At 34.1% G+C, this 26655-nt stretch overlaps 1 protein-coding gene and 1 pseudogene across 34 annotated transcripts in view; both read left to right on the top strand.

The window, feature by feature from the left end:
* Positions 1-2525: 2525 nt before the first annotated feature.
* On the top strand, positions 2526-7270 carry LOC123555210 (uncharacterized; annotated as a pseudogene).
* Positions 7271-19231: 11961 nt separating this feature from the next.
* Positions 19232-26655, top strand: part of LOC123542726 (uncharacterized PE-PGRS family protein PE_PGRS3-like) — an 84239-nt gene continuing 76815 nt past the window's right edge. For 17 of the 34 annotated variants that reach the window (XM_053531950.1, XM_053531957.1, XM_053531958.1 and 14 more), the window contains exons 1-2: positions 19233-19475; positions 19823-19843. In XM_053531950.1, the coding sequence (XP_053387925.1) occupies positions 19445-19475; positions 19823-19843 (52 nt within the window). In that variant the 5' untranslated portion in view covers positions 19233-19444. Of the gene's footprint in view, positions 19476-19822; positions 19844-26655 lie in introns of all 34 variants that reach the window. The other 17 variants (XM_053531965.1, XM_053531971.1, XM_045328708.2 and 14 more) reach the window with 6 other exon arrangements.

Genomic DNA, 26655 nt, shown 5'->3' on the forward strand with positions numbered 1-26655 from the left:
TTGGAAGAAAAAAAGGCCGCTGAAAGGGGTCAAATACGGCGGTCGAGAGGCAATTTCGGTGGCAGGTGGCCGCTGAATAAAGTGATAAAATAGAGGAAAATCCGTCGGGGGCGTCATAAAATGGCCGCTGAACGGAGGTGACCGCTGACCGGAGGTGACCGTTAGTACAGGTTAGACTGTAGTGCATTTGTGACCAGCCTGGATACAGAACCAGCCTGCACATCCGCACAGTCTGGTCAGGATCCATAGTGTTCGCTTTCAAAGCCTACTGCAATAAGAGCAACTTTGAATGCATTATGTTGGTTTTCTCATGGTGTGGCTCATTTATCATTTAGGGTCCACTGCATGAAGAATATTTCGCTAAGGCTGGATATTTGGCAGCTTCTGTTAAAACTTAAAGAATGTTACATTTATAATGTAAGATTGCAATACAGGCCAATAATTGCAATTCAGTTTTTAACTCTAAATTATCTCCCTTTTGGTATATACTTCTAAAAATTTTGCACTTGGGGGGAATTTTAAGAGCAAGATCCATAATCCTATCCTGAATAGTTATCAGTTTATCTCCCCTTTTATACTTGTTTCTAAACGTTTTGTCAGAATAAAATTAAATGCAGTGTTGACAGATTTGGGTTACAGGAATGAAGGACCATGATGTCAGATTTATTAACTACGGATTTATCTCCCCTCCCACCATAGACGACAGCAATGGGTAATATTGCAGTCTGCCAGCTGCACTTTTTAGCTCACCTGAGCACAAAGTGCTCAAAGGTGAGCTTTTGTGATCACCCTGTGTCCGTCGGCGTCGGCATCATCAACAATTTGACTGTTAACACTCTAGAGGACACAATTTTCGCCCAGTCTTAATGGAACTTGGTCAGAATGTTACTCTCAATAAAATCTTGGACGAGTTCGATATTGGGTCATCTGGGTTCAAAAACTAGGTCACCAGATCAAATCAAAGGAAAAGCTTGTTAACACTCTAGAGGTCACAATTTTGGCCCAATCTTCATGAAAGTTGGTCAGAATGTTACCTTCAATAAAATCTTGGACAAGTTCGCTGTTGGATCATTTGGGATCAAAAACTTGGTCACCAGGTCAAATCAAAGGAAAAGCTTGTTAACACTGTAGAGGCCACATTTATGTCTGTATCTTCATGAAACTTTTCAGAATGTTAATCTTGATGATCTTAAGGTCCAGTTTAAATCTGGGTCCTGTAGGGTCAAAACTAGGTCAGCGCGTCAAATCAAAGGAAAAGCTTGTTAACACTGTAGAGGCCACATTTATGACTGTATCTTCATGAAACTTCGTCAGAATGTTAATCTTGATGATTTTAAGGTCCAGTTTGAATCTGGGTCATGTAGGGTCAAAACTAGGTCATCGGGTAAAATCAAAGGAAAAGCTAGTTAACACTCCTGAGGCCACATTTATGACCATATCTTAATGAAACTTGGTCAGAATGTTAATCTTGATGATCTTTAGGTCAAATTTAAATCTGGCTCAGGTGGGGCGAAAAACTAGGTCACTAGGTCAAATCAATGGAAAAAGCTTGTTAACACTCTAGAGGCCACATTTATGACTGTATCTTCATGAAACTTAGTCAAAATGTTAATCTTGATGATCTTTAGGTCAGGTTTGAATCTGGGTCATGTGGGGTCAAAAACTAGGTCATCGGGTCTAATCAAAGGAAAAGCTAGTTAACACTCCTGAGGCCACATTTATGACCATATCTTAATGAAACTTGGTCAGAATGTTAATCTTTATGATCTTTAGGTCAATAGGTCAGGTGAGCGATACATGGTCTTCATGGCCCTCTTGTTTTTTTGTTGTTTTATTGGATTTAATGTTGGAATATAAAGTAATGTGTTGTTTTAATTGATGCTCAATTATACTGGTTGAATTTTTTATTTGTTGTATTTGTTTATATGTAAAACTGTACTGTAAAATCAGATTCTTTTGAGAGGTTTAAAGTTTTCCAAATTTAAAATTGGGATTGGTTAACACTGTAGAATATTCACAATGGCAAACTTGAGAGAAATCTGGGGTTATTTAGAATTACAACAGTACTTTCACTAATACATATTTTCAAGAATGTTGACAGTTCGCTAATAAAAGCAAAATAAATATCTCACAAAAACTTCAGGTTTTACAGGTTTGCTTTGATGAATGGCTTATCTTATTTCCATATATTTACATTCTCCCTATTTGTGTCACGCCACGACAGTTTGGGGCTTGTTGAGTTTTGACGTCATTTGCGAGAACGTGATGAAAACATGACGTGCTGAATTAATTGGCGCTAATTGATGACAATGTTCATTTTTTAAATCTTATGTTCGTAATGATGCCGTTTACATGCTCGAGACAGTACCTTATTATTTCTTCTTTCAGTCTTTGACAGACACCGATAAAATTCCCGTTATTATTTAAGTAAAAAAAGTCAGCAAATATTTAACATGAAAAATCGATAGTTCTGGTCATGCTAATTGCTTGATAGTTCCCCTTATCCACTGTATACAACTTTCACAATTGACACCGTTGCCATGGATTCCGGAAGCTGTAATGTTTACTTAAAGATGTAAAGTTGTTACTTTTCGCAGAAGTATCCAAAATATCTAAGATGAGTCAGTTAAGTACGTGCTCTACACGGTCTTCGATACCAGAAAGCTTGGTTGTCGACCAAGATGTAGAATTTATTTGTGAACTTGAGCAAGTCAATGATTTATACTTTTCAAATGTTCAGTCTTCGGACGAACCACACTTTGGAGAAAATGTTGTTTTTGATGACAGTGATGAAGAGAATTATGATTCTGACTTGAATGATAGTAGTGATATTGAGTTACCGGAAGTGGATATTTGTGAACGTGATATTGACATAAAGGAAAATAATGCAGTTAGTGAGTTTCAGGGAAAAGGCAGTGGATGTCATAAAATTCATGGAAAACCTTGTAGTCAGGTAATTAACATTGATCAGGCTATTGAATATAGAATGCAGTGTAAGGAAATGACATCTGATGAACTTGATTTAACAGTTAAAGTGCAGCTGTCTGCCCACAGGAGAGATCTTACTCACTGGTCATCTGCTAGGAACAAGAAACAGCAATTAAAGGACAGAGAAAGGGTATCACAAGAATATTTTGTGTTTGGTGTAAAAGTGTGTAGAGAAACCTTCATGTTTTGTCATGGTATAAGTAAGAATAAGCTGGCAAACATAGCTTCCTCACTTGATAAAAATGGACTTAAACCTAGGACTCGTGGAAATACAGGTAAAATGCCCAAGCATGCTTTGTCAATGACTGACATTGAACAGATTGTAAGTTTTTTGTCCAGCTATGCAAATGCTAATGGTTTGCCATTACCAGGTAGATTGCCAAATTACAACAGCAAAGTGCTATACTGTTACCATCTGATCAGAGTAAAGCTGACATACATGCTCTTTATAATGAAGCAGCTCAGCAAAATAGTTTCAGGGCAGTAAGCCTATCTGAATTCAAGAAAATATGGTTGCAACAATGTCCACACATAGTTATTTGTAAACCAGCTACAGATCTTTGTGCTAAATGCCAAAAATATGCACATGAAATCTCTAACAGTGGAAACTTAAGTGAGAAAAACTTTTAGAGAATTACAGAGCACACCTGAGTAAAGCCAAATGTCAGAGAGATTACTACAGGGGAAAATGTGAGGCTGCTAAATTGAATTATTCAGTGATGACTCCAGAACAGAAACTGAGAGGTTTGTTTATTTATAATTTAATTAGATCTTTTATTAAATTAAAAAAAAATAAAAAATCAAACTTATCATGTTGACTTTTGATTAAGGCATGTTATGAGATCACCAATCTTTCTAAATATCCTGTTTGTTTTGTGATTTGCAACAAAACTGAGAAAAAATACAGAAAACTAGCTAGAAAATTGGCTTTTCAGTAAATTAATTGTAAAACAGTGTGCCATGGTTTGTATACTGTTGATTTATAAGTAAAAAATTATGTAATAAATGGTAAATACAACCAAGTTTCATACCACAAGTTTACTGCAATGATTTTCACATTTTGTACACCAATGTGTAAAAGTGTAGGACATTGGTGTACAAAATTTAAAAAGTCAATACAGGAAATTGATGTAAAACCCCAGGCATGTAAAAGTGTGTCCCTCAATGGAATCTATGCTTGTAAATAGCCAGTACTACCATATTTTTTCCAATTCATGCACATGCTACATGAGTTACTTCAATTTCTTGTACAATATAATATAAAATACATGTAACAAGTGAAGATGAATATAAATATAGGTAAATTTGATTCAATTTTAATATATATGTTTTATTAATAAAGGTCAGCCACCATGTTCATTGTCTGGAACACAGCAATACTCATTTGACTTTGCCCAGCAGCTATTTTATCCACACCATGCACAACAAGTTGGACCTCTGTATTTCAAAACTCCCAGGAAGTGCCAGTGCTTTTGAGTGTGCTCAGAAGGAGCAGGTAATTCATAATATTATTTGCTCATATCACACTGTTGATTAATGTGTATTCTCTCTAGATTTCCATGTTACACAATTAATCACATGACATACATAAAATTTATGTATGATTCTAGATATCAGAGATATATATTGTCATTCTGTAAAGTATACAAAATTGTAAGTAACATTCACCTAGTATCAGATTATAACATGAATGGCACAGTTATATTATGACCCAGTAGTATAATATTATAATGTTATTATGAAGCTTTACTTGTCATTGTCTTCAAGTTTTTGGCATACTTTACACCAGGTACACAGGTATTCTATCTCATTGATGAAGCAGACTGCACTGGTAAAGGAGCTAACTGTGTGACCAGCTTACTGCACCATCATTTTCAGCACCATGGGTTTGGAGAGGAGCATGTGCAGTTGCAAATGGACAATTGTTCTGGACAAAACAAAAACAACACTGTATTGTGGTATGCAACTTTATTCATTGTTCATACATAAGATGAAATCAAATAACTCAGCTAGGGACTAAAAAGTTCTCCTATTTGGGAAGTGATTATTTTAGAATATACATTTTATCAGGGTAGACAGTGGACACAGATTTCATCATAGAATAAATGATCTTGTCATATCTGAGATGTATTAATGTTTCCTTTACCATATATTCTGAAAATAAAGAAATGTACTATGCTGGCATATTTATGTTATTTTCAAAATTACATTTCATTTAGATATGGGCTATGGAGAACTATGACTGGGCTTCACAAGACTGTTGAGTTCTCACTCATGGAAGCTGGCCATACAAAGTTTAGTCCAGATTGGCACTTTGGAGTGTTCAAGTCTAAATGGCGACACTGTACAGTTGAGACCCTAGACCAGATTGCTACATGTGTTCTTCTGTCTTCAAAAAACAGGCATAACATACCTCAGCTTGCAAATGATAGTGAGAAACCAGTGTTGTTTTATGACTGGTCTGTATTTCTTGGTCAGTTTTTCAAATGCATTCCTTCTCTGAAAAAGTACCATCACTTCAGCATGACAAGTGAAAAGCCTGGTGTAGTATTGGTTAAGGAATATGCAAGTGGTGACAATGGACAGGAAATTAATGTCTTTAAGAAAAATCCTCCAGTCCCAAGTGATAGTCAGTTACCTTCTGTAATTGTGCCTAAAGGTTTAGATCCATCTAGGCAGTGGTATCTGTTTAATGAAATTAGGCAGTATTGTCTTAAAGAAAAAAGCTCATGCCCTAAGCCATTGGTTCCAAAACCTGAAGATATAACTGTTAAGAGTGATAGTGAAAAAAGGAAGAAGAAGTGTTCATACAAACAGTAAGCCAGATCAAGAGTTTGTCTTGCCTCTGTACAAAAGACTGAGAGATTTGGATTCTGACTTACTATTACAATGAACATCAGGATACTCCTTGGATGTCAATATTCCTTATGTCAGAATCAACTGGTGACTTTAACAGTGTTTTATAAACATGTGTTCAGCAAAATTCATTTCAGAGACACATTTAATAAAATAAATATTGAAAGGAACATGTCATTTATATACTTCACTAGTGCTTTTAATTGTTATTTCCTAGTTATTTGAAATACATTCTCAGTTGTTCTTTACTACAGATATTCCTTTTTGTCATGTTTCAAACAGCATTTGTGAAACTACTGTGATGCATATGGCACTGAAATTGAAACCCATACTTGAAATCACATACTGGAAACTATTAAATTACAAAAATGATATTCTGATCATTGCATAAATAGACTATGGTAAAGTAATTGAATACATGTGTATCGTGCACAGTGTATGTATTATTTAATTCTACATACTGCTTAACTACTGACAACAATGTAAATTTTTATTTATTTTTTAGTATATTATAAGTATTTTTGGACATTATATACAGATCTTAGTGATTTCAAGATTAATGGTCTTTATAAATTTTGATATATATGTTTCAAGTTTGGCTCTGGTTTGTAGTATAGTGTATATACTTTCAATCTTGTACCTCATATAATTGCATTGGTATGGTTGCTATGGTAACTGAATTTGACTATTAAAACCTACCACTCAATTTAAGTGATAAAAATGATAAAACATGATTTGATAATGATATGAGTGAATTCTAAAGTTATCCTGTTTATTTTTAAGTTGTTATCCTAGTATGTATCACATTTTCATTGTTGCTATGGTAACAAAATTATGTTGTGAATTTGAAACTAGAGATATGTTCATTCTTTAGTGACAAACTATTGCAGGTATGAAATAAACCTACTGAATTCAAGTTATGAAGGTCATATTTTTTTATGTTTTGAATTTTATTTTTCTAGTAATATTAGTTGCACACAAAACATTACTAACAGACATGGAAACAAACATCATATGTTTTTAAAAGAGAAGTTACCTCCAATGTTAACTGCCAGTAGGACAAAGGGTATACTTTGTTATTTCTCATGTAATTATAGGTAGAAATATCACAATGTCTACATTTTATGCTGATAGCATAAAGATAAACACTTTAAGCTTATATTTTTATAATTTTAACTCGGTTACCATGGCAACCATTATGTTAATGTATATCTGCTAGTTCTAATTATTGAGCGGTTACCTTCCCATACCACTTTGTCAGATTATGTACCATGTAAATGATTAGCACACAAGTACAAGGTGAATAAAATGTGTTGTTTCATTATAGTAATTGGTTTGTTTAAATACTTGCAAGTTAACAGAAAAACTGGAAAACGGTGGTATTGCAAAAATTACCATATTTTCTTAAATATCACTGAAACAGCTCTAATATTTTTCTTGCATAACAGGGAGACATTGATTACTAAAAAAATATCAAAAACTAAATTTCGACAAAAATCTTCAATAAGCCCCTTTTTCCCATGCCTTGTCACATTTATTACATTGAAATGACGTTTGTTCTTGTATGAACCACATTTGTGCGGATTGAATTTTGTGTATTAACACAACCAGGGGGTCTGCAAAATTTAGTCTCCTATGAATACCCATGATTTCATGGCCATTAACACAACCAGGGGATCTGCAAAATTTAGTCTCCTATGAATACCCATGATTTCATGGCCATGATGGCTGTACAAGTTTAATGTGTGTGGTTGCTGTGTAAGCTTGTTATAACTGGATTTCAGATGTAAGTGTCATTAAAGTCTGTTTACAGTTGTATTTGGCCTTAGGTATTGTAACTGCTTGTTTACAGCACAAATTGTGCTGGTGACTACCTAGAGTCACTCTACAGTTCTGCTTGTTTACAGATTGTCTCCGGTTGTGCTTGTTTACAGATGGTCACAAGTTGTGCTTGTATACAGATGGTCACAAGTTGTGCTTGTTTACAGTTGGTCACAAGTTGTGCTTGTTTACAGATTGTGTGCTTGTTTACAGATGGTCACAAGTTGTGCTTGTTTACAGATGGTCACAAGTTGTGCTTGTTTACAGATGGTCTCAAGTTGTGCTTGTTTACAGATGGTCTCCGGTTGTGCTTGTTTACAGATGGTCACAAGTTGTGCTTGTATACAGATGGTCACATGTTGTGCTTGTTTACAGATGGTCACAAGTTGTGCTTGTTTACAGATGGTCTCAAGTTGTGCTTGTTTACAGATGGTCACATGTTGTGCTTGTTTACAGATGGTCACAAATTCTGCTTGTTTACAGATGGTCACAAGTTGTGCTTGTTTACAGATGGTCACATGTTCTGCTTGTTTACAGATGGTCACAAATTGTGCTTGTTTACAGATGGTCATTCTGCTTGTTTACAGATGGTCACATGTTCTGCTTGTTTTCAGATCGTTATAAGTCGTGCTTATTTACTGAATCAAGAGTTGTGTTTGTTAACATATGGTCATGAGTTCTACTTGTCTACATACGGTCTTGAGTTGTGGGTTTCATTAGCTTTTTACAGTTGGTCTTGAGATATACTTGCCATAGAAGGTTATTTACAGATTTATTTAGGTGCGAGTGAAATAAAAGGTGCTTTTTTTCGGATGGTTTACAGTTATAACTGCCAATTAAAGATGGTTTACCACTGGTCTTCATTTCCAATCATTTTGAATCTGGCTTCAGATGTTTTTTTTGTTTTCTTGGCCCTGCAGTACTAGTACACCTGTTTAACTTACATCTATTTTGTGATACATTTAAATCTAATGTTAAAAAAAATTAGGTGCCTTCCAGTAGGGGACTTTGTATTGCATGGCAATACTTCATTCACTTGTTGCTTATAGTATTGAGAATAGATCCAGATCATTTTCATTGTAAATTTCTTGGAATAATGTTTATTTTTTTGCGAAAAATGTCTACCTACGCGTAACTGCTAAACGGCTATTTTCATGGGGGCATTTTTAGAGGGTGATGTTTCTCAGAACAGATTATTTTTCTTATATTCAACATAACATGTCAGTATTTTTCTATTTTTGATAAGAAGACATGTTATACTAAATGACCATATATGGTTTTCATATCATTGAAATGCTCTAAAGTGCTGAAAATGAGGTCTGAATGTTTTGTTATTAATATGAAATAAATAAGGAATTGAATTGGTAGAATGTAACCTATAAGTTGTGCAGGGGTAAAAATTTAAACTTGTTTAGATGTGGCTGTAAACAGGCTAGTTTGGCCAGATTATGATAGAAGATGACAATTTCAGTGCAATTTAGCAGAGAAAAAGAAGAAAAACTAAAAATATTTCAAAATCACTGTTTTGGGTGTATTTTTTTTGTGATACATTTAAATCTAATGTTTGTCTTTCTGTCACATATTCTAGTTTTCTCGGATCAGAAGGTATAACTTGGCTATAGTACTGTGGTTTGTTTTACTGTTTAAACTGTATAATCTTAATCCTCAGTGCCTTAACCTGCCAGCAAGCCAATCAGTTCATAATTTTATCATGACATCAGTAGTTTTAACTGACCAATCAGAGCGCTGCATTTTCAAGTATTGGTACCTGCCAGTTTCCACTTGGGTAAAACGAGGTATTATTACAATGAATTATAATGACTTCAGAAGTAAATATCACACTATTTCAGAAGTCAAATTAGATGTCTGACTGCACATGCCCCAGGTGATGCTTCAAACTACAAAACTTCGAAATGAAATATTTTATGGATTTAATGGTTTTGTTTTAGTTTAAAGTTTGAGATTTTACACAAGGGGTCTATGATAAGTCCGAGTAAAATGTAATCATTACCCAAGTGAATTTAGTATCATTTCACAATGTCTCGGACATGTTAAAATTATGAATAAGAGCTATGCAAATTATATTATTTTTGCTCTTTAGGTCAGTTTTGATTGACACGTCAGACTAAATTTAAGTGTATCTGGCTACTTAAATTATCTGCTTGTCTGTACTGGTTAAAAAATTGCCAATAAACAAAGGCAATTTATTGTTTGGATAAATATAGTAAAGAAAGTAAGACTAATATTTTTGAAGTTACGTGCTACAGCCCTTTGTGTTTCTCAGTTTGTGGCATGTAATAAGTTGACCTTGTGGAGAGAGCAGTGGGGCTGGGGCGGGGGGGGGTGGGGTGGGGTCAGTGATTATTATTCAAGTTTTTTTTCATCTAGTGATTAGCCTAAGTAAAAAATGTATTATAATTTGATGCATTTCTCATTTAGAGTGATGTTAAATACCATTCCATATGTTTTTACGTTTGCATTGAAATATTTATTTGAATACTCCTTTAAGAGTTTGTACGCTAGGATTTTTGAGTCTTTGAACTTACCAAAATTTGAGCTAATGATTAAACTTTCAAACACCGGGTAGCAAGAAGACTTTTGCAGTACACAGAGTACTGGAAAGCACTGTTTATTACACAGGGAAGCGGGAAGACTCGTTTAATATACCAATTTTTGTACATTACACTTGAGAATTGGACTACAAAAACTTATAATCAAACAGCTTGGCACACGGTACATCTAGCTTCTAGATTGGGTTTTTAAAAAACTGGAGTATGAAGACCAGTCACAAAATTCTAATATTTGTTTGGTTGTTTCTGGGCGCACACTTGAAATTTTGCCGTCCGATAAAAGACTGGTTTACAATTTGCTTTTTGAGAATAGACTGGTGTCCAGTTTACTTTGAGAAGATAGACTGGTCTCCAGTTTGCTGCCCGAGAATAGACTGGTCTCCAGTTTGCTGCCCGAGGATAGACTGGTCCGCAATTTACTTTCTATGGATAGACTGGTCTCCAATTTGCTGTCCGAGGACAGACTTGTCTACAATTTAATTTCTGATAATAGACGGTCTCCAGTTTGCTGTCCGAGAATAGACTGGTCTCCAAACTCTGTATTTATAGCCATAAAACTTGTTCAGTTTTACGCCATATATCTATAACAGAGTGGTTAACAGCATCATATTTTTAATCATTGTTGTTGGTCAAGTCGTACTTATTTTTTCAAGACTGTCACAAGGTACTTGATGTTTCAAGCTTGAATTTACTAATAAATTGTTGAAGCTTATATGCTGTTCTTGTTTAAATTTTACTATACTATTCTAATATTTGATATTAAGTATGCCTGGAAGACTAAGGAGATATGACACAAAATTGCCATTCAAGACAAAAGGAGGTCATAAGAAGTCCCTAATAAATAGATCCTAATTTTTCCATTTTTTCGCGCATTTGCGCGTAAATCGGGGGCCAAATGGGCATTATTTCACTCGTGGAATGAATTTTACATAAAATAGGACACTTTTCATGCTAATATTCGCATGTTTTCGAGTTGTTTACTTGAAAACGAAAGTAGGGTGTTTATTCCGCGGACCGCTTTCTGAAATGCGGCAATATGAGGGTACCTGACTTCAGTTGACTTGCATTTCACTGCATACTTTTCAACACCCCTTTTTCTTTTCGTATTCTTGAAGCAAATATATGGATATCTTGTGGAAAATAGGTCTACGACGGAGTGAAAATCTAGAAACTGTAACAAAATTGTTCTGAAGTAGCTGAATTTTATATGAAACAAAGAACAATTTCTTTCATTGGTATATAGCCTAGATGGTATATAGCCTAGATAGCCCGCCTGCTTAGCTCGATCGGCGGTTTTGTGAGTTCCATCCCCGGGCAAAGCGTATAATTTCCTTCACTGTTTGATAAAATACATTGTGTCTGAAATCATCCGTCCACCACCTCTTAGTCTAATTCTTGTGGGGAAGTTGGCATTAGTGCGGACAACAGGTTTGTACGGGTACAGGTAACTGAAATACTGTCGAAAAGCGGCATTAAACCAAAAACAAACATATCATTTGTAGATGTTAGCATTGACTTGCCGAGAACATGCTTCCTTTATCAAAGAATTGAAAAACCTGAGAGAAGTTAACTGGCTGCAGTTGCATTGCAATTTGTGTTCAAAATTAAATTTTGCAAAGAAGGCTTGCGTCAGTTACAACAATGAGTTGAAGAGTGATCACTAGTTAGATGTTAACATTCAGTGCTTGAAAAATGCATAATCAACTTGAAATGGCATATGAAGAGTAATGACTAGTGTTATAAGTGCAAATAAGTTGATACTATAATTATCATCAGCATTGCATGTAAGTTATTTTTTTATCAGGAGTGCTAAAGTTACACTTTCCATATGTGCGTTACATGTGTTTTTAGTACCTACATCATCATGGTATGCATTAAAAAACTTCCGTTACGTAATACCATGAGCGTAAATACCGCAATATTAAATCGCCCACTTGAACACCTCAATCTCCCACTCTGGAATGCAAAAACCCAAACTTAGCATTCAGAAAAAGTTGGTATGCCTGCTTCGTAGTGTTTGGCAGTAGAGTCATTTTTGTTAGGTTAATATCACACCAAAACAATTCTAGATCATACGGTGTAATGGCGGAGGAAGACACCAGGACAAGGGCTGGCACCTGGGTAGAACCACCAACCGTTTCGTACGCCATCTGAATGACTTCATCACATGAAAGGATTCTATGCCTCAATAAAGATTTAGAATCTACGGTGTTGAGGGGCAGGTGAAGCCAAGTACGGCTACGGAGGCCCTAGCTGCAACAGCCTTTAAGAAAAAAAAAGAAAGAATATTGGTCAAGCAATAAAAATCCGCTGCTAGAAGTAGCATATAACCTAACCTTATACAAAACTACCACACAGTTCATATTCTGTGATGGACGGACGGACGTAAAATTTGTAATTTTGCCTAGATCTACATATTACTTTCTGTCAATGTAATGTAATTCCGATTTGTCAAAAACATGGTTTCCAGAGCTTAAAAATGAAAAAAGAAAAACAAATATATATGTAATTACTGCCAAGATTGAATGAGTGTTCTTTTGGTGTCTACGTTTTTCTTTTACAATTACAAACAAATTGTACGTTTTTCTTGATGTCGAAATATAAGAGCTTGGTCCAGCTTAGAAAAAAGTTCAAGTTAACACGGGTACTCGAGGCATCGATGTTGCAAGTTTGTCTCTTTGCTAGAATAAATGTTATAACATATTTGAGCCGCGCAATGATAAAACTAACATAGTGCATTTGCGACCAGCATGGATCCAGACCTGCCTGCGCATCCATGCTGTCTGGTCAGGATCCATGTTGTTCGCTTTCAAAGCCTATTGCAATTAGACAAACTATTAGCGAACAGCATGGATCCTGACCAGACTGCGCGGATGCGCAGGCTGGTCTGGATATAAACTGGTCGCAAACGCACTATGTTGGTTTTCTCATGGTACGGCCCATTGATCAAAAACCTATAAAACACTAAGTCTTGTAGTCCGAGTTGAGAACCTAAGCATATTCTATACATAATGCGAGAGGTCACGCCTTTCCAGTATGAAAGCGTTACCGTAGTGTGCACAATGGAACCTATGTTTTCGCACCGACACTATGTTCACAGTTTGGAACCCAGGTTCCCTAGTGAGACCCTAGGTTTTGAGAATTTGTTGGGCAGATGATCCACCGCAGCCATTTCAAATATGAAATCTTCTCTTCTTAATCTTATTCACTGGCTAAACTTTACTTAAAACATGCAGGTTTTTTTTATTGCATGCTAAGGTATTCAGTGCGTACATTTTTAAATGTCATTTTGATCAAGCTCTCCAAGGTACAGATCAATTTGTTGAATACATTTTTCTTTATATTTTGCCAACTGCTAGCATTTTAATTAGCAAAAATGTCATTTATTATTTTAACTGCTGTCAACTACGCGTGATCGGACGTTCTTACATTGCAGTGCATTGTAATAAGATTTAAAAAAAAACACACACTAAAGGGACAACATTTAGATCTAACCGTATTTTTCACGTGATGGCATCCGCTGAACTCCGGTAGATATACAGACTTATGTCATTGTATAAACTTATTGACCGGCAAGTTTTCTTATATGGGATCAGAGGTGAGTTTTCACAAATATGCTTTCATTTTAAGTCCAACAAACGCATCTTGAATACAGACCGTTCATTTAGCCCAAACTATTGGACACTGGCTTACATAGAACCAAAAAAAAAAATTCTTTGTTTCCGGTAACATGTTAAAAAAAATTTGGGTAGGTAGGTCGGATTTTTTATTTTTTTTTTTGGATTTTTTTGTATTAAGTGAGACTTTCCGGAAATTGTTATTGTATCAAAAAATGAATACAAATAAGAGGGTTATGCCTTTAGAGCATTAGTAAGTTGATTTCTAACATCAGTGACCATGTGTTAAGCATAAAAATTGCAGTTTTACAACTTTTTGTTAAAAAAAAGTATTCTCCAAGGCCATATACACATTTAGGGTCGGGCCAAAAATTTAGGGTAGGTCGGGATACCGGAAACAAACACTTTTTTAGGCCTAAGGAGTCTGACAGTTTTAACATCATATTCCCCGCATTAATGCGCAAACTCGTTATTTTCAGTTTCTGCTCATGTGATACATGCATGAATACAAGAAAAGGCAATTTAATCCGAAAATATATTTATAAGCGCTCCGTCTGACAATTTATCGTCTCGGTCTTTAAATGAATGCGGAAGTGTCAGTCTCTCAACGTGAGATTACACGAAAAAATAATATCACATGAGCAGAAACTGAACAAAATAGAGCTGCTGCGCATGTGATATGAAATTATGGATCAGATCAAATGTGCAGAAATTAAAAACATTAATGTGGGAATATGATATATTGTTAAAGTTAAACTAATGGGAAATTTGCATTGGACATTTATATGAGGTATAATAATGTTGAATATAGACGGGTCACTAAGTACAAATTACCTGTCGGCGACTTTATAATTTATGTGTATCGTGTTCTGTGGCTATTTATACATGTTTATATCTGCTGTAATTCTTAGATCTATACTGTCACTCGCATATGGACAGATGGTACTCCTGTCTGATCTGAAACGTTCCGGACCGATGAGGGTTCGCGCCTCGCTTGGATCGTAGAATTGTCTATAATTATAAGGGAGCCATCCAGCTGGCTGACGGAAGGCCGGTGTTCCTACCCAGCTGCCCATCCAAGTCTGAAACAGTACCCGGGGGAGCATATAAGGTCTTCCTCCACCGTCAAAAGCTGGAAAAGTTGCCATACAGCTAAAATTGTATCAATGTGACTAAATTCGCCCTACAGTATGTGAAGAAAAAATGTGTATAACTAATACTGTCACAAACAGTGAACAAGTGTCAAGACCATTTGTAACATTCGCACCATTATAAGTGATTTTTTTTCTGCCCCCCCCCCCCCACCCAACCCCCCCCCACCCCCACACGCGAAAAAATAAAAATAAATCCATAAATTGTGGGTTCTGTGAAAATGACTAGTGGTACAAACTGACATGCAAGATATCCGAATAAATAACCAAAATTATTGTGCAGAAGGGATTAAACGACACGATTGATCCTTCCTTTGCGACCAGTGTAGAACATGATCAGCCTGCACATCCATGCAGTCTGATCAAGATCTGTACTGTTCGCCATGTAGTAAGTATCTTTTCCGTAAGCATCCCTTTCAACAGTTAATAGTGTTTTGTCAAAATTGAACGCTGGAAGAGTTCATTACAGATATTTAACAGGGTAAGAATTAAACCGTGAATAAACAAAATCATTTGTTACCAATATCTAACACTTATTGTCACTCACTTTACCATATTTCAGTGTCACAATTATATACTGAATCCTGTGTCAAACTTGGTGATAACGGAACTAAGTTCACTAATGACCTGGTGGAATAATGTAGGTACTTGGCCGGTGTAACATTAAATAATTTATGTCGGTCAACAGCTATACATAGCTTATGTTTATAATGTTATTTTATCTACCGACAATAAATAAATATTGACATGACATGACTTGACCTGACTTGAAATACTGACCCCATTGAAAATAGACCCAGTTGGCTCTTTTCCAACGTTGAGAATTGACACCGTCAACATTTCAACATTAAATTTTGATCAAAAGGTCCTTTTTCAACGTTTGGTCTTGACCCCGCCAACATTTCAACATTAAATTTTGATCATTGGGGTCAATTTTCAACGGGGTCAATATTTAATGTTACACCGACCAATCATATAAACAGGGTTTGTTTCTGTAGGATGTATCATAAATCTTCTCCGGGTCGTTTAAGTGGAGACTGACCCAATCATCCGGGACGGTTTGTATGTTGTGATGCATTTCACAGGCATCATAGTTACTTGTTAATTCTGTCTGTTCAAATTGTAGAATATCTTCTATTCTATTCTGTTCTAACCTGTGTCTTTGATAGGCCAGTTAATGTTTTACGCTATTGTATTTTGTTTCATGTTTTGATCTGCTTATCTTTAATTTAAAACGTAGTATACATATCTAATGCAATGTTAAATTCATTCTACAATTATAGTTCAATCACCATTTTTTATTGAACTTTATATAGATCTGCTTTTATGTAAAACACTTTTGAACGTATTTTTATATGAAAAGAGTGATATATAAACGTGGTATATAATGAGTGATAATAATAATAATAATAATAATAATACAAATAATAATAATACTAATAATAAGAAGAAGAAGAAGAGAAGAAGAAGAAAATCACCCAAACAGGACGAATAGACGTCTATTCAAGTCAATCGGGAAGCCTCGGCCATCTCCGCTATCCTCCGTCTATTGCGTAGCATAAAGGCCAAAGGTGATCAGAGTGCTATTAAAGTAAGCCACAAGTATGCAGAGCTTACAAAACGCATTCACTTTTGATGTTTGTTATGTAAATGACATACCAGTGATTGACAGGCTGAAATATAGATACGAGTAGTAAAGAATTAATTCGCTCTTACATGTATACGTCAAACACACGTCAAGTGAGGATGAAATTGACATAGTATCGCCGCCATTAATCAACGTACGTAACTGGCGAAAACATTTATTCCCACCTATCTGATACGCAAGCATTGAGTGTAATAAAATATACTATTTTATAGTGTGTTAAACAATGTTTGTATAGTACTGTGTACCTTCTATGCCGACCTTTAACAAATATGTGTTGTTTTTTTTGTTGTTGTTGTTTTATGCCACCTCGGAACTTATATATTTGTATGTTATATGACAATTTGCGCAGCTGACGATGTGGTGGGGGGGGGGGGGGGGGGAAAGACCCCGCGGGTGCCAGATTTTATTTTTCAGGTATTGACGCGGACACCTAGGTAGAACCACCTGTCCTTTGGCCATATTTCTAAATAATTTCACAATTCATCCGGTTCGTAAGGCGCATGACCGTCAGAAGAGCGTGAGCACTTTTCCATAAGTGAGCAAGGTGGAAACTTTAAAGATATTCTAAGTTGCCCCATTTTAAAATAATTTTGCTCAATTTGCTACACGACTGTGTACCAAAAATGTTAAATTAATTTGATTTGTCATAAGATATTACCCGTTTGAAATTACTAAACAGACTGAATGTTGCTTTGATCTATCTACAGAAAGTTTAAACAATTTCGAGTTGTAAAAAGTACGGCCTTCTATAAACTAAACTAAATCTATAAACAGAGAATCTTTTAACACAGTCCCCTCTCCCTGTTGGATTTTGAAATAATTTCACAGAAATGCTTAATTGTCAACCATCTACTAAAAATGTTCAAATTGAAGTTTGGTCATATTGTGTGAACATTAGAATATGAGTTTTTGTTTCTAAAAGTATTTTTAAAATTCCAAATCAAAAAAAAAAAAAAAGATGATCGCGTCGGGAATAATTCCCCGGACAGCAGCGGCAGTAAAGACAGTTTCCCGTCGTCGTAACCAATAGCGCTATAACAGAATTAGTGAGTTATGCCTTCAAAGCATCGATATTTATAATCCAGACAATTTAAGTAGAGTATTTTACAAAGCGTTACAAACGCTTTTCGATTTTCATCGTAAAAAGTAGTAAAAACAGCAATTTCTCTAGTGTTTCCGTAACATATAATGTGTCAGTAATTAAGTTTTGAAGCCTTCTTAAGAAATATGGCAATTATTTTCAGATATCTAAAAATATTTGTTGTTGTTGTCGAACGATCTGGAGGCCAGTCCCTTTAACGTATGTTTTGCAGGATATCATTAATTCACGTCTTCATTTTTACTATATCATATTTATTATATTATATAAACTACAGCTATTGACCATTAGTAACGTTTTTATATGTAGCAAGTTATTTGGAAAAAAAAAATAAATAAACCGGGAAATTAGAGTTTCTGTTTCATTTCTGTTAATAAAAATGTAACCAATTCACGAACCCCGGCGTAAAAACAACACTTCAAAATTCAAAAATTCATCCACTGCAGATTGACTTTCAAATACCAAATCAAGGACCCGAAATGGCAATTGTCAACTTACGTATTCTTCATTATTTCGCAAAGTCTGTATTTTCCGTGTTATATGAATATATTAGCAATACTTTAATGTCCCTCAAAATACATGTACGTGTAGGTATCTAAAAATATAAGTTGCTTATTAGATAAACAACATGTTTTCACATTAACGTTCTTCAAAACCACAATGGAATACGTAATTGAAATTTCAGGAAGTGTTTTGCTCAGTCTTTTCATGCCGTATATGGGGTACCTCAGGGATCTGTTCTTAGTCCTTTCTTTTTCTTGAGATCTGTTGATTTGTAATGGTATTATACAGAGATCAAGTATGGTCGGCATACTGATTAAACTTGTGTAACGTGTGTTTGCTTATGTCTAAAATGGGGGCAAAACACAGCTTGGATGATAACCTTACAAATACATTTATAAACCAATTAAGTTTGCGGCCAGATTATAAAACATAGCAGGTAAGAAAAAGTCTTCCTATTAAATCAATGTTAGACCTTAGCTGCTACGCATTATAAATTCTAGTTTTACCAGGACTTAATTACCTTCAGTTTGAATTTTTATTCATATAAAAGCGGGATCGGTTTAGAGGACTGGAAAGAAAAAAATAGTATTAGAAGACATTGAAAAGATGCACGCCAGACATGTCGTCAATGAGGCACATTCCTTTAAAATCATAAAGAAAAATATGCACGAATTTTACGATTCAATGCTGCGTATTTTAACCCAAGATTCGCATGTTATATATTTATGAAAAGACGTCAGCTATTTTAGCGACAGTCGTAGGTATATACCAAAGCTGACAAGCAATGAATAAACTTATCAGACTTCAGACAATTCACAGTGTTTCTATTGTTTTAGCTTGACAGTTTTGACAGTTGGTTTCCTACCCTAGGCTATTAAATGAAGGTCAGTCATGAAGCAGCTTAAAATTCGTGTATGATCGGTAATTTTCGCTTATTTTCGTACGTCACGGACTAGTAACGAAAGCAACCGAAAATACTGTAACGGAGTGACGTAAATCCAAAGCGAGACATACTCTTGGGCATTTTCGTTTCGCGTTAGACGGACGTGAAACTTTTTTGTTGGATTCAGACAATTTATTTTAAAAAACTCGGATAAATGTATAGTTTGAATTAATTTCGGATTAAATTTGAAACTGACCTTATCTTGGTTTCCGGTTTTGTAAAATAAAGTGCCAAATTCTGTACCAATATGGCCAAATTACTATGTTTATTAGTTAATGGTAAGTATTATTTCATACGTTTTGCAACAAAGTATTGTATATTTTCATTTTACGTATTTTATTTATACAATAAATTGTTGGACAATATTTTGATTAATACAAACTAGATAAGTACTTTCGAATTTTTGTCACGAATGTAATAATGAGCGTACAACTCAGATTAACTTGAACCAAGAAAAACTGTAATTTTGTTATTGATTTAAAAGTAAATACATGAATATTGTATGGTAAAAAAATAACATTTATGTCTCTGAACTGATAAAAGAAAATTCACAAACGCACCAGTATTTTGACTAAATATATATTACACCATCCGAAATTATATGCATTTTTTATATATTTTTCAGCCTTTGTCTTGATACAGCTTGGTAAGTGCATCATTTTTCTATTTCCTTTCAATTTTGCTCATGTTTTGACCTTAAGAATCGAGTTCTTAAAAATTGAAAGAAATCACCAAAGAGCACATCATTGCTCGCCGTTCCGCTCGTGATTCGCTCGTGTAGGAATTTTTGTTAGAAAACACGTATTTTATACCGATTTATTTAGTTATTGGTATATATTTAAAGACATTATTGAATAGTTAAATTACCATACACTTTTCAGGTTTTATGTACCGCCACTACATAAAAACTAAGTCCTTGCATTAACTGGGAGATTTTAGGTGGGGTTATATGCAAGTTTTACTTAAGCATAGACAAGGGCGGCACTGTTAACAAAGAAAGCTATCCAATATTGAAATTGTAAAATGACCTTTTTATTAAACAGATGTACAGTAATACCTTAATTTGTATAATGAAGTAAAATCAATTTAAGTAATTTTCTAAAAAAAGTTTCAAAAGTTATGATGACCACTAATTATGGACAATTAAAACATATGATGTCTCGAGATAAAATGACGTCAACAAGTGTGCATACAATTTCCTAAAATAATATTTCTTTAAGGAAAATATCGTAAGAGGAAATGAAAATAGTAAAATATGTAAATTTTATGCAAGACCATAATGCAATTTATTTTATATGTTATCGTCTACAGATGACAACGAGTTTGTATTCGAGAAAGATAAAAAAATATATAGTAAATATATACACATAAAAAAGTGTATTAAGTCTGTAGTTATTTATCATGAAATTATGCGGAGTAAATTCTAACAGATACTTTATATTTCATTATCTGACATGCATATATTCACAGATCTCCTTCTTCTTCTTTTTTGAAAATGTACAAAACAAAACTATTGTCCCGAAAAGACGCTTTAAAACCAAAAAAAAAAAAAATCATTTATTTTAAACTTAATGGTAAATAGTTATTTTCGTCTATGATGACGTTTAAATTTGTTTTATATGACAAATCGGCTGCTTATGAATTAAAAAAAATGTAAACAGCGTTATCAATCAATCCGCGTTTTACGTCCTATTTCTTTCAGCGGAAGCTCGAAATATACACGTTTTCAAAATAGTTTTTACTGACGTGACTTGCCATGGTTTATTTTTATATTTGTATTTGGTGTCTGTCAACTTACATGATGGATGTGCATAATATATTTATACCTCTGCAAACGAAGTAACGCAGTTATTGTCATAGTATATATGAAATTCTGGTTGATCACTAATACTGACACATGTATAAGAAACGCCGCCCTCGATTATATGCACTTTTCTGAGCATTTTTAAAACGAACAAAAGAAAAGTATATTGTAAGATTCAAATGCTTCGCGCACGAAGTGAGTTATTCACGTTGCCCGTGATAACTTGACAGGTGATTATTTTACGACTACCAGTCAGTTGTCATTGTCATCACTCTCACTTCAACGCGTAGACAAGCTTTCACTAAATTAACGTTTCTTTGTGGGATTGCTGTTCTGCCTATATACTGTCTTACGTGTAATTTGACATGTTTCTGCTTAATTTATACCGGCAAATAAGTTGGTTAGCACTTGCAATTCTGTAATTTTAAACGTTATTTCATTTCTAGATTACAAGACTTAGAGCGACCAGTATAATGAAGTTACTAGCCCTTACCTGCTAAATTTCTATAATGAACTTGTACATCTTTCAGTTTGGACAGTACCATTAGTTGTTAAAAGGGGTGTTTGTCAAAAAAGATACAAACTGAATTGCGAACAGTGCAGATCATTGTCAGACTGCAAGGATGTGCAGGCTGATCATGATCTACACTGGTCGCAAAGGCAGAACCCGTCGTGTCCAGAATTATAAGGGTTAGAGCGGATGTTACATTTCGTTACATCCCATGAACAGTGTTAGCTATTCTGCTATTAATCTACCTGAGAGATTTGCTTAATACAGTGAAAAAGATAATGTTAAATGTATCATACTGAACCATGCTGTTGCATATTTCAGCCATTGACGTCTGCGTGAATTATCTAAAGATACTCTTATTATAAGTTTGACCTGACCAATATATTTTAGGCAGGGAATAATATACGCCAAAATTATGAAAAGATAGATGCGATTTTGGTTTATATAAATCATTGCTCCAAGGCACTTCTCGTACGAACAACGTATTACCTGTGAAATAGAATGATAATTTTAATTCTAACCAGTCCTCCAGTGAGACACATAATGCACTAAGTGCTGGAAAGCTATCAGACTATCCACCCGTCTGTCACAATTCGTAGTATAATTTTATAGTTTGATCAGAAACATGCTAATTTCAATAATATTTAGACATTTGCAGTGCTATAATGTGAGAAAATGCATTTACTAGGTCATAAAATCGACCAAATTAGGACCACCTGGTCGGCGATTGGGTCTGAATTATAAAAATACAAGAAAATTCTCAGCCATTTGTCACCATTTAACATCATTTAGAATATAGAATTACAGTCTCTTTGCACGAGATACTGTGTATTGTATTCAATATGGTTTCTCCTATTGTCTTTTATGATAATGATATTGTGATATTTCCTTAGTATTTTATGACATAATTTGTCTGTAGCAATTAAAATGTTATATTGCAACAATATATTTTTCATTAAATTACCAGAAAGAAATATATATTAGTTTAACAATATAATTTGCCATGTTGTAGCAATAAAAATACAGTTAATATGCCTTTTAAAGACTTAAAATATTTGGCAAGATAATTTCAAAATTTGAATATCATGACATATAACGACAAATTAAAACGTTACCTGACAACATAAATTAAAGAATTGTTCCGAAAATGCTTTATATTCCTTGTTGAAATGTCATGTCCATTTTTAAGGAGGCGCCTGCATATCGAATTTAAGAGAGAAATAATGTTATGACTTTTTCATTATTACGGTTGATAGATTTTCGGTTTTTAGTGGCGTGAAGCAATTAAAATGTTATATTTTTACATCATACTTAAATTAAATTACCATAAAAAAATATTAAACAATCATCTTTGGGTTGTTATATCAAATGTTTTGTAAATTATTAGAATTCAACAATAAAAATATTATTAATATTTCTATTTCATGGCCTGGAATTTTTAAATATACTTAACTGAACGGCAATATATTAACAGTGTCATTTATTAACAAGTCAAATTAAGCAATAATTTACACATTGTCGCATGCAACTGCACTTTCATGTCAGTTTAAGGCTTAGATGCCGTCAAAAGGTACGCCGCACTGCAAGTTTTAATTCAGATTTATTCAGTTGTTTAAGATAATAAAACACAATTGCAATGAATGAAACTTTTTGTATAATATGCTCATTGTTCGAATGCACTTACGCTTTCATTTTTTGATGACACTAATGAATAAAAATGAACAATAATGCATTGTTGCATGAAAGTTAACTCTATTGATTTCAGTAGTAAAATCATCAAATAAACTATGCACCCGACATATTTAAAGTCGAAATATACGCAGAGGAAATATATGCATTCTTTTATGGGTTCAACATTATGCCTCGAAAAAAAAACCGAGTGTATACTTATCGATGCAAAGATGATGTATTTTCTACACACGCATCTACGCCTATTAATTTATAAATTATATATGATTTGTTCTTTGTTCATAGAAAAGTAGAAACAATCATCATTATTGAACCTTTTAGTGGGACGAAACACATTAAAATACGTCACAAATTACGTCACAAATGACGTCACACACCCAATATGAAATTGTAACGTCCATATGGATCAATATTGACAAGAAAGGCTCCGCTGTAAATAAAGTTTAAAAACAGGATTGTAAGAACATCATTGCATTGCTCAAGTTTTTAAAGAAGTGATAGAAGTTCATTAGGTTTGAAAAACAATTTATTACGCTGTCTGATTTACTCTATGACCACGGTTGTCATGTTCACATTCAAGTGCAGGTATAATTATCGCAAGAATCTTAAATAGTAAAAATATATATATACTGAAACTATAACGAAACATTACAACTACATTTAAAAGAAAATTATACTTGTAAATTTTATCGATGACTGACCTGAACTGCATGGGTATTTTGAGCGATTCAATCGTACTTAACAAGTAACATAAAAAATAATGAGCTTAATGCGCCGCTGATAATGTATCAAGGACATGTTTGCTCTTTTTTTCTCCCTCAGAATAATATGAATTCATATATCTGGTTTAGAAATGGTTGTATTCACGCTCAATTCATCTTAATTGATGTTTCAAATACTTTGATTTTACTGTAATCAAAGCCATATTTGAAGGTCGTATGTCAAGTGAATTTTATTTGGAAATTCCCAGTTAACAAATGTTGTGCATCTTCTCGTGCATTGACTTTTATGAAAGAGAGAAAATACTTTGCAGCTCCTTACGTCAAAAGATTTCTTTGTCATGATAAACGTAAATAAATAGGAACTGTCTAGAAAACTTTTGAACAGCCTATTTGCATTTTTATTCATGAAATTATTGATAATAATAATAATGATACATTCTTATATTTGAATAAATGTCCGTACAGGATAGTATGTTTTTATAATATTACTTGACAAAGATATATTTACTTTTGGATTTTAAAGGCACTGACTTCCAGATTATTAAGAAAATAATCTTTCTTTCAAATTGAAGTTTGGTCATATTATGAACATTAGCATATGAATTTTTGTTTCTAAAATATTTAAAAAAAATCCAAATCAAGGAAAAAAAGATGACCGCGTCGGGAATCGAACCCCGGACCGCCGCGGCAATAAAGACATTTTCCCGTCGTCGTTACCAACAGCGCTATAGCCGAGTGATGAATAATAATTTTTAAATATAGATGTCTATACCTGGAGTAAAAGCGTGACAAACGCTTTTCGATTTTTATCGTAAAAAGTAGTAAAAGAGCAATTTCTCATGTGTTTCCATAACATAAAGTTTGTCAGTAATTAAGTTTTAAAACCTTAAGAAATATAGCATTTATTTCAAGGTATCTAAACAATTGTTGTCGAACGATTTGGAGGCTTGCCGCTTTAATATCCTTAATTACTGGACAAAATACTGATCATCAGATTTTACTTGTCACATTATTCGAATAGATATGCACATTTGCTATTTGATTTTCGAACAACCCTAGTTCAACGAAATAAACACCAGATGCAATTTTATTACTGGTAGCATAGACGTGTGTGATAATGTAATGCACCATAAATACAATGTAAAATGTAAAACCTGGTGTTCAAATGTAAATGGCATTTCGGTGTTACAAGTCAAACAGTAAAAATACATTTTGAGAATCCTACTGTCTGAAAAAAAGGTCAAAATATTTATAAAAAAAAACAATGTTGTGATGCAATAAAGCATAAAATGTTTTTAAAAAGCAAAACAATACTCGTGATATTTTCTAATTCTGATGATACAAAGCTTGGTATATAAAGTAACACTTAAGGCATGATCATAAAGCGCAAGTATGAATAATAAGTACAATACAAGTGTATACAGAAATAGCAGCTTTTATGAAAATCGTGACATAAATGTAAACTCTCCTGTCATATGTTATAACAAGTTGCTGTGTATATGGACGGCTATACATCCTTTATCATAAGAAACAAGAGGTTAATACAGCGGCAAAAACGCACTTTATTATGTAATATATTTGCATAATGAATTATTCTTGTCAGATATGTTTTGTTAGGTGATATATAGCTGCATAAAATAAGAAAGAAAAAAAATAATGAAAGGTAAATATAATGAGATAAATGTGTGATATACATGTAAGTTGATGCATGTCGTTATGTACAAATAAAAATGAATTTTCAACGATCTGAAATTAAGACTTACTAAATAAGTGAGTAAGTAGGTAAATTCTTTATTTATAGAGGGTAACTCAATTAGCTGACACTAATCTTCCATGAGGCCTTCTCACAACACAGACATATATACACATATAATCAAACAAAAAACAACAACAAATATCACCATAAGTACGGTATAAATAACTACTGTTTAAAGATATCATAGTTGATATAAATGATTATTAAGCATAAGAAAGGAATAAAAATAAAATAATCATGTGAAACACGATATATTACATGTAATTTATGATTATTCTGGTCCCTGTCTAACCAAGGAGTCCATTCCATATTCTCTGATTATAGAGTTCCGCATAAGCCGATGCTATGGGTGCTAGGAATGCTAGAGGAGTTTCTATACTTTTTGTTATAGCACATGAACAAAAATACAAGAGGGAATGCCTCGTTCCTAAAAACGCAGCCTCCCAAAACAAAACTCACAGCACGCAGATGTGCTCTCTGCCAACACACACACTCACAGACAAAGCAAACACACGAGGACAAAACGAACAAATAAAGGAACATAATGGGGCACCGCTTTGGAACGGTCATTGGCAAAAAATTCGCTGGTACACACCCACCCTACCTCACTCTAACCCCCTCCCCAAAGACAGTCAAACGAAGTGCGCAGTGACTTTAATTAATTACGTTCTTTGCTTTCAAAGGATCTTTTTCTAGATTTAGTTAAGACGTAAGCATATGATAGCCCGTCTGACGGCCCATTAAGTTTGACAGGGTAACATCTGCTATACGAGACAGTTTATTGCTGGGCATCTTTGCAGTTGTCCTGAACGATTTGACTAGGTATCTTCCCGTTCGGGAAGCAAAAACGCCATTTTTGTCTTTGTTTATGTCAGAAGGCCCGATGCATAAGAATATACATGGTATCATAATATAAAATACACCAATGTGAACCAAAGGTAGTTGTCTAATATCTTCTGTTCGAAAATGTTTTGAA

Source organism: Mercenaria mercenaria, chromosome 19 (assembly GCF_021730395.1).
Source record: "Mercenaria mercenaria strain notata chromosome 19, MADL_Memer_1, whole genome shotgun sequence".
Taxonomy (NCBI): domain Eukaryota; kingdom Metazoa; phylum Mollusca; class Bivalvia; order Venerida; family Veneridae; genus Mercenaria; species Mercenaria mercenaria.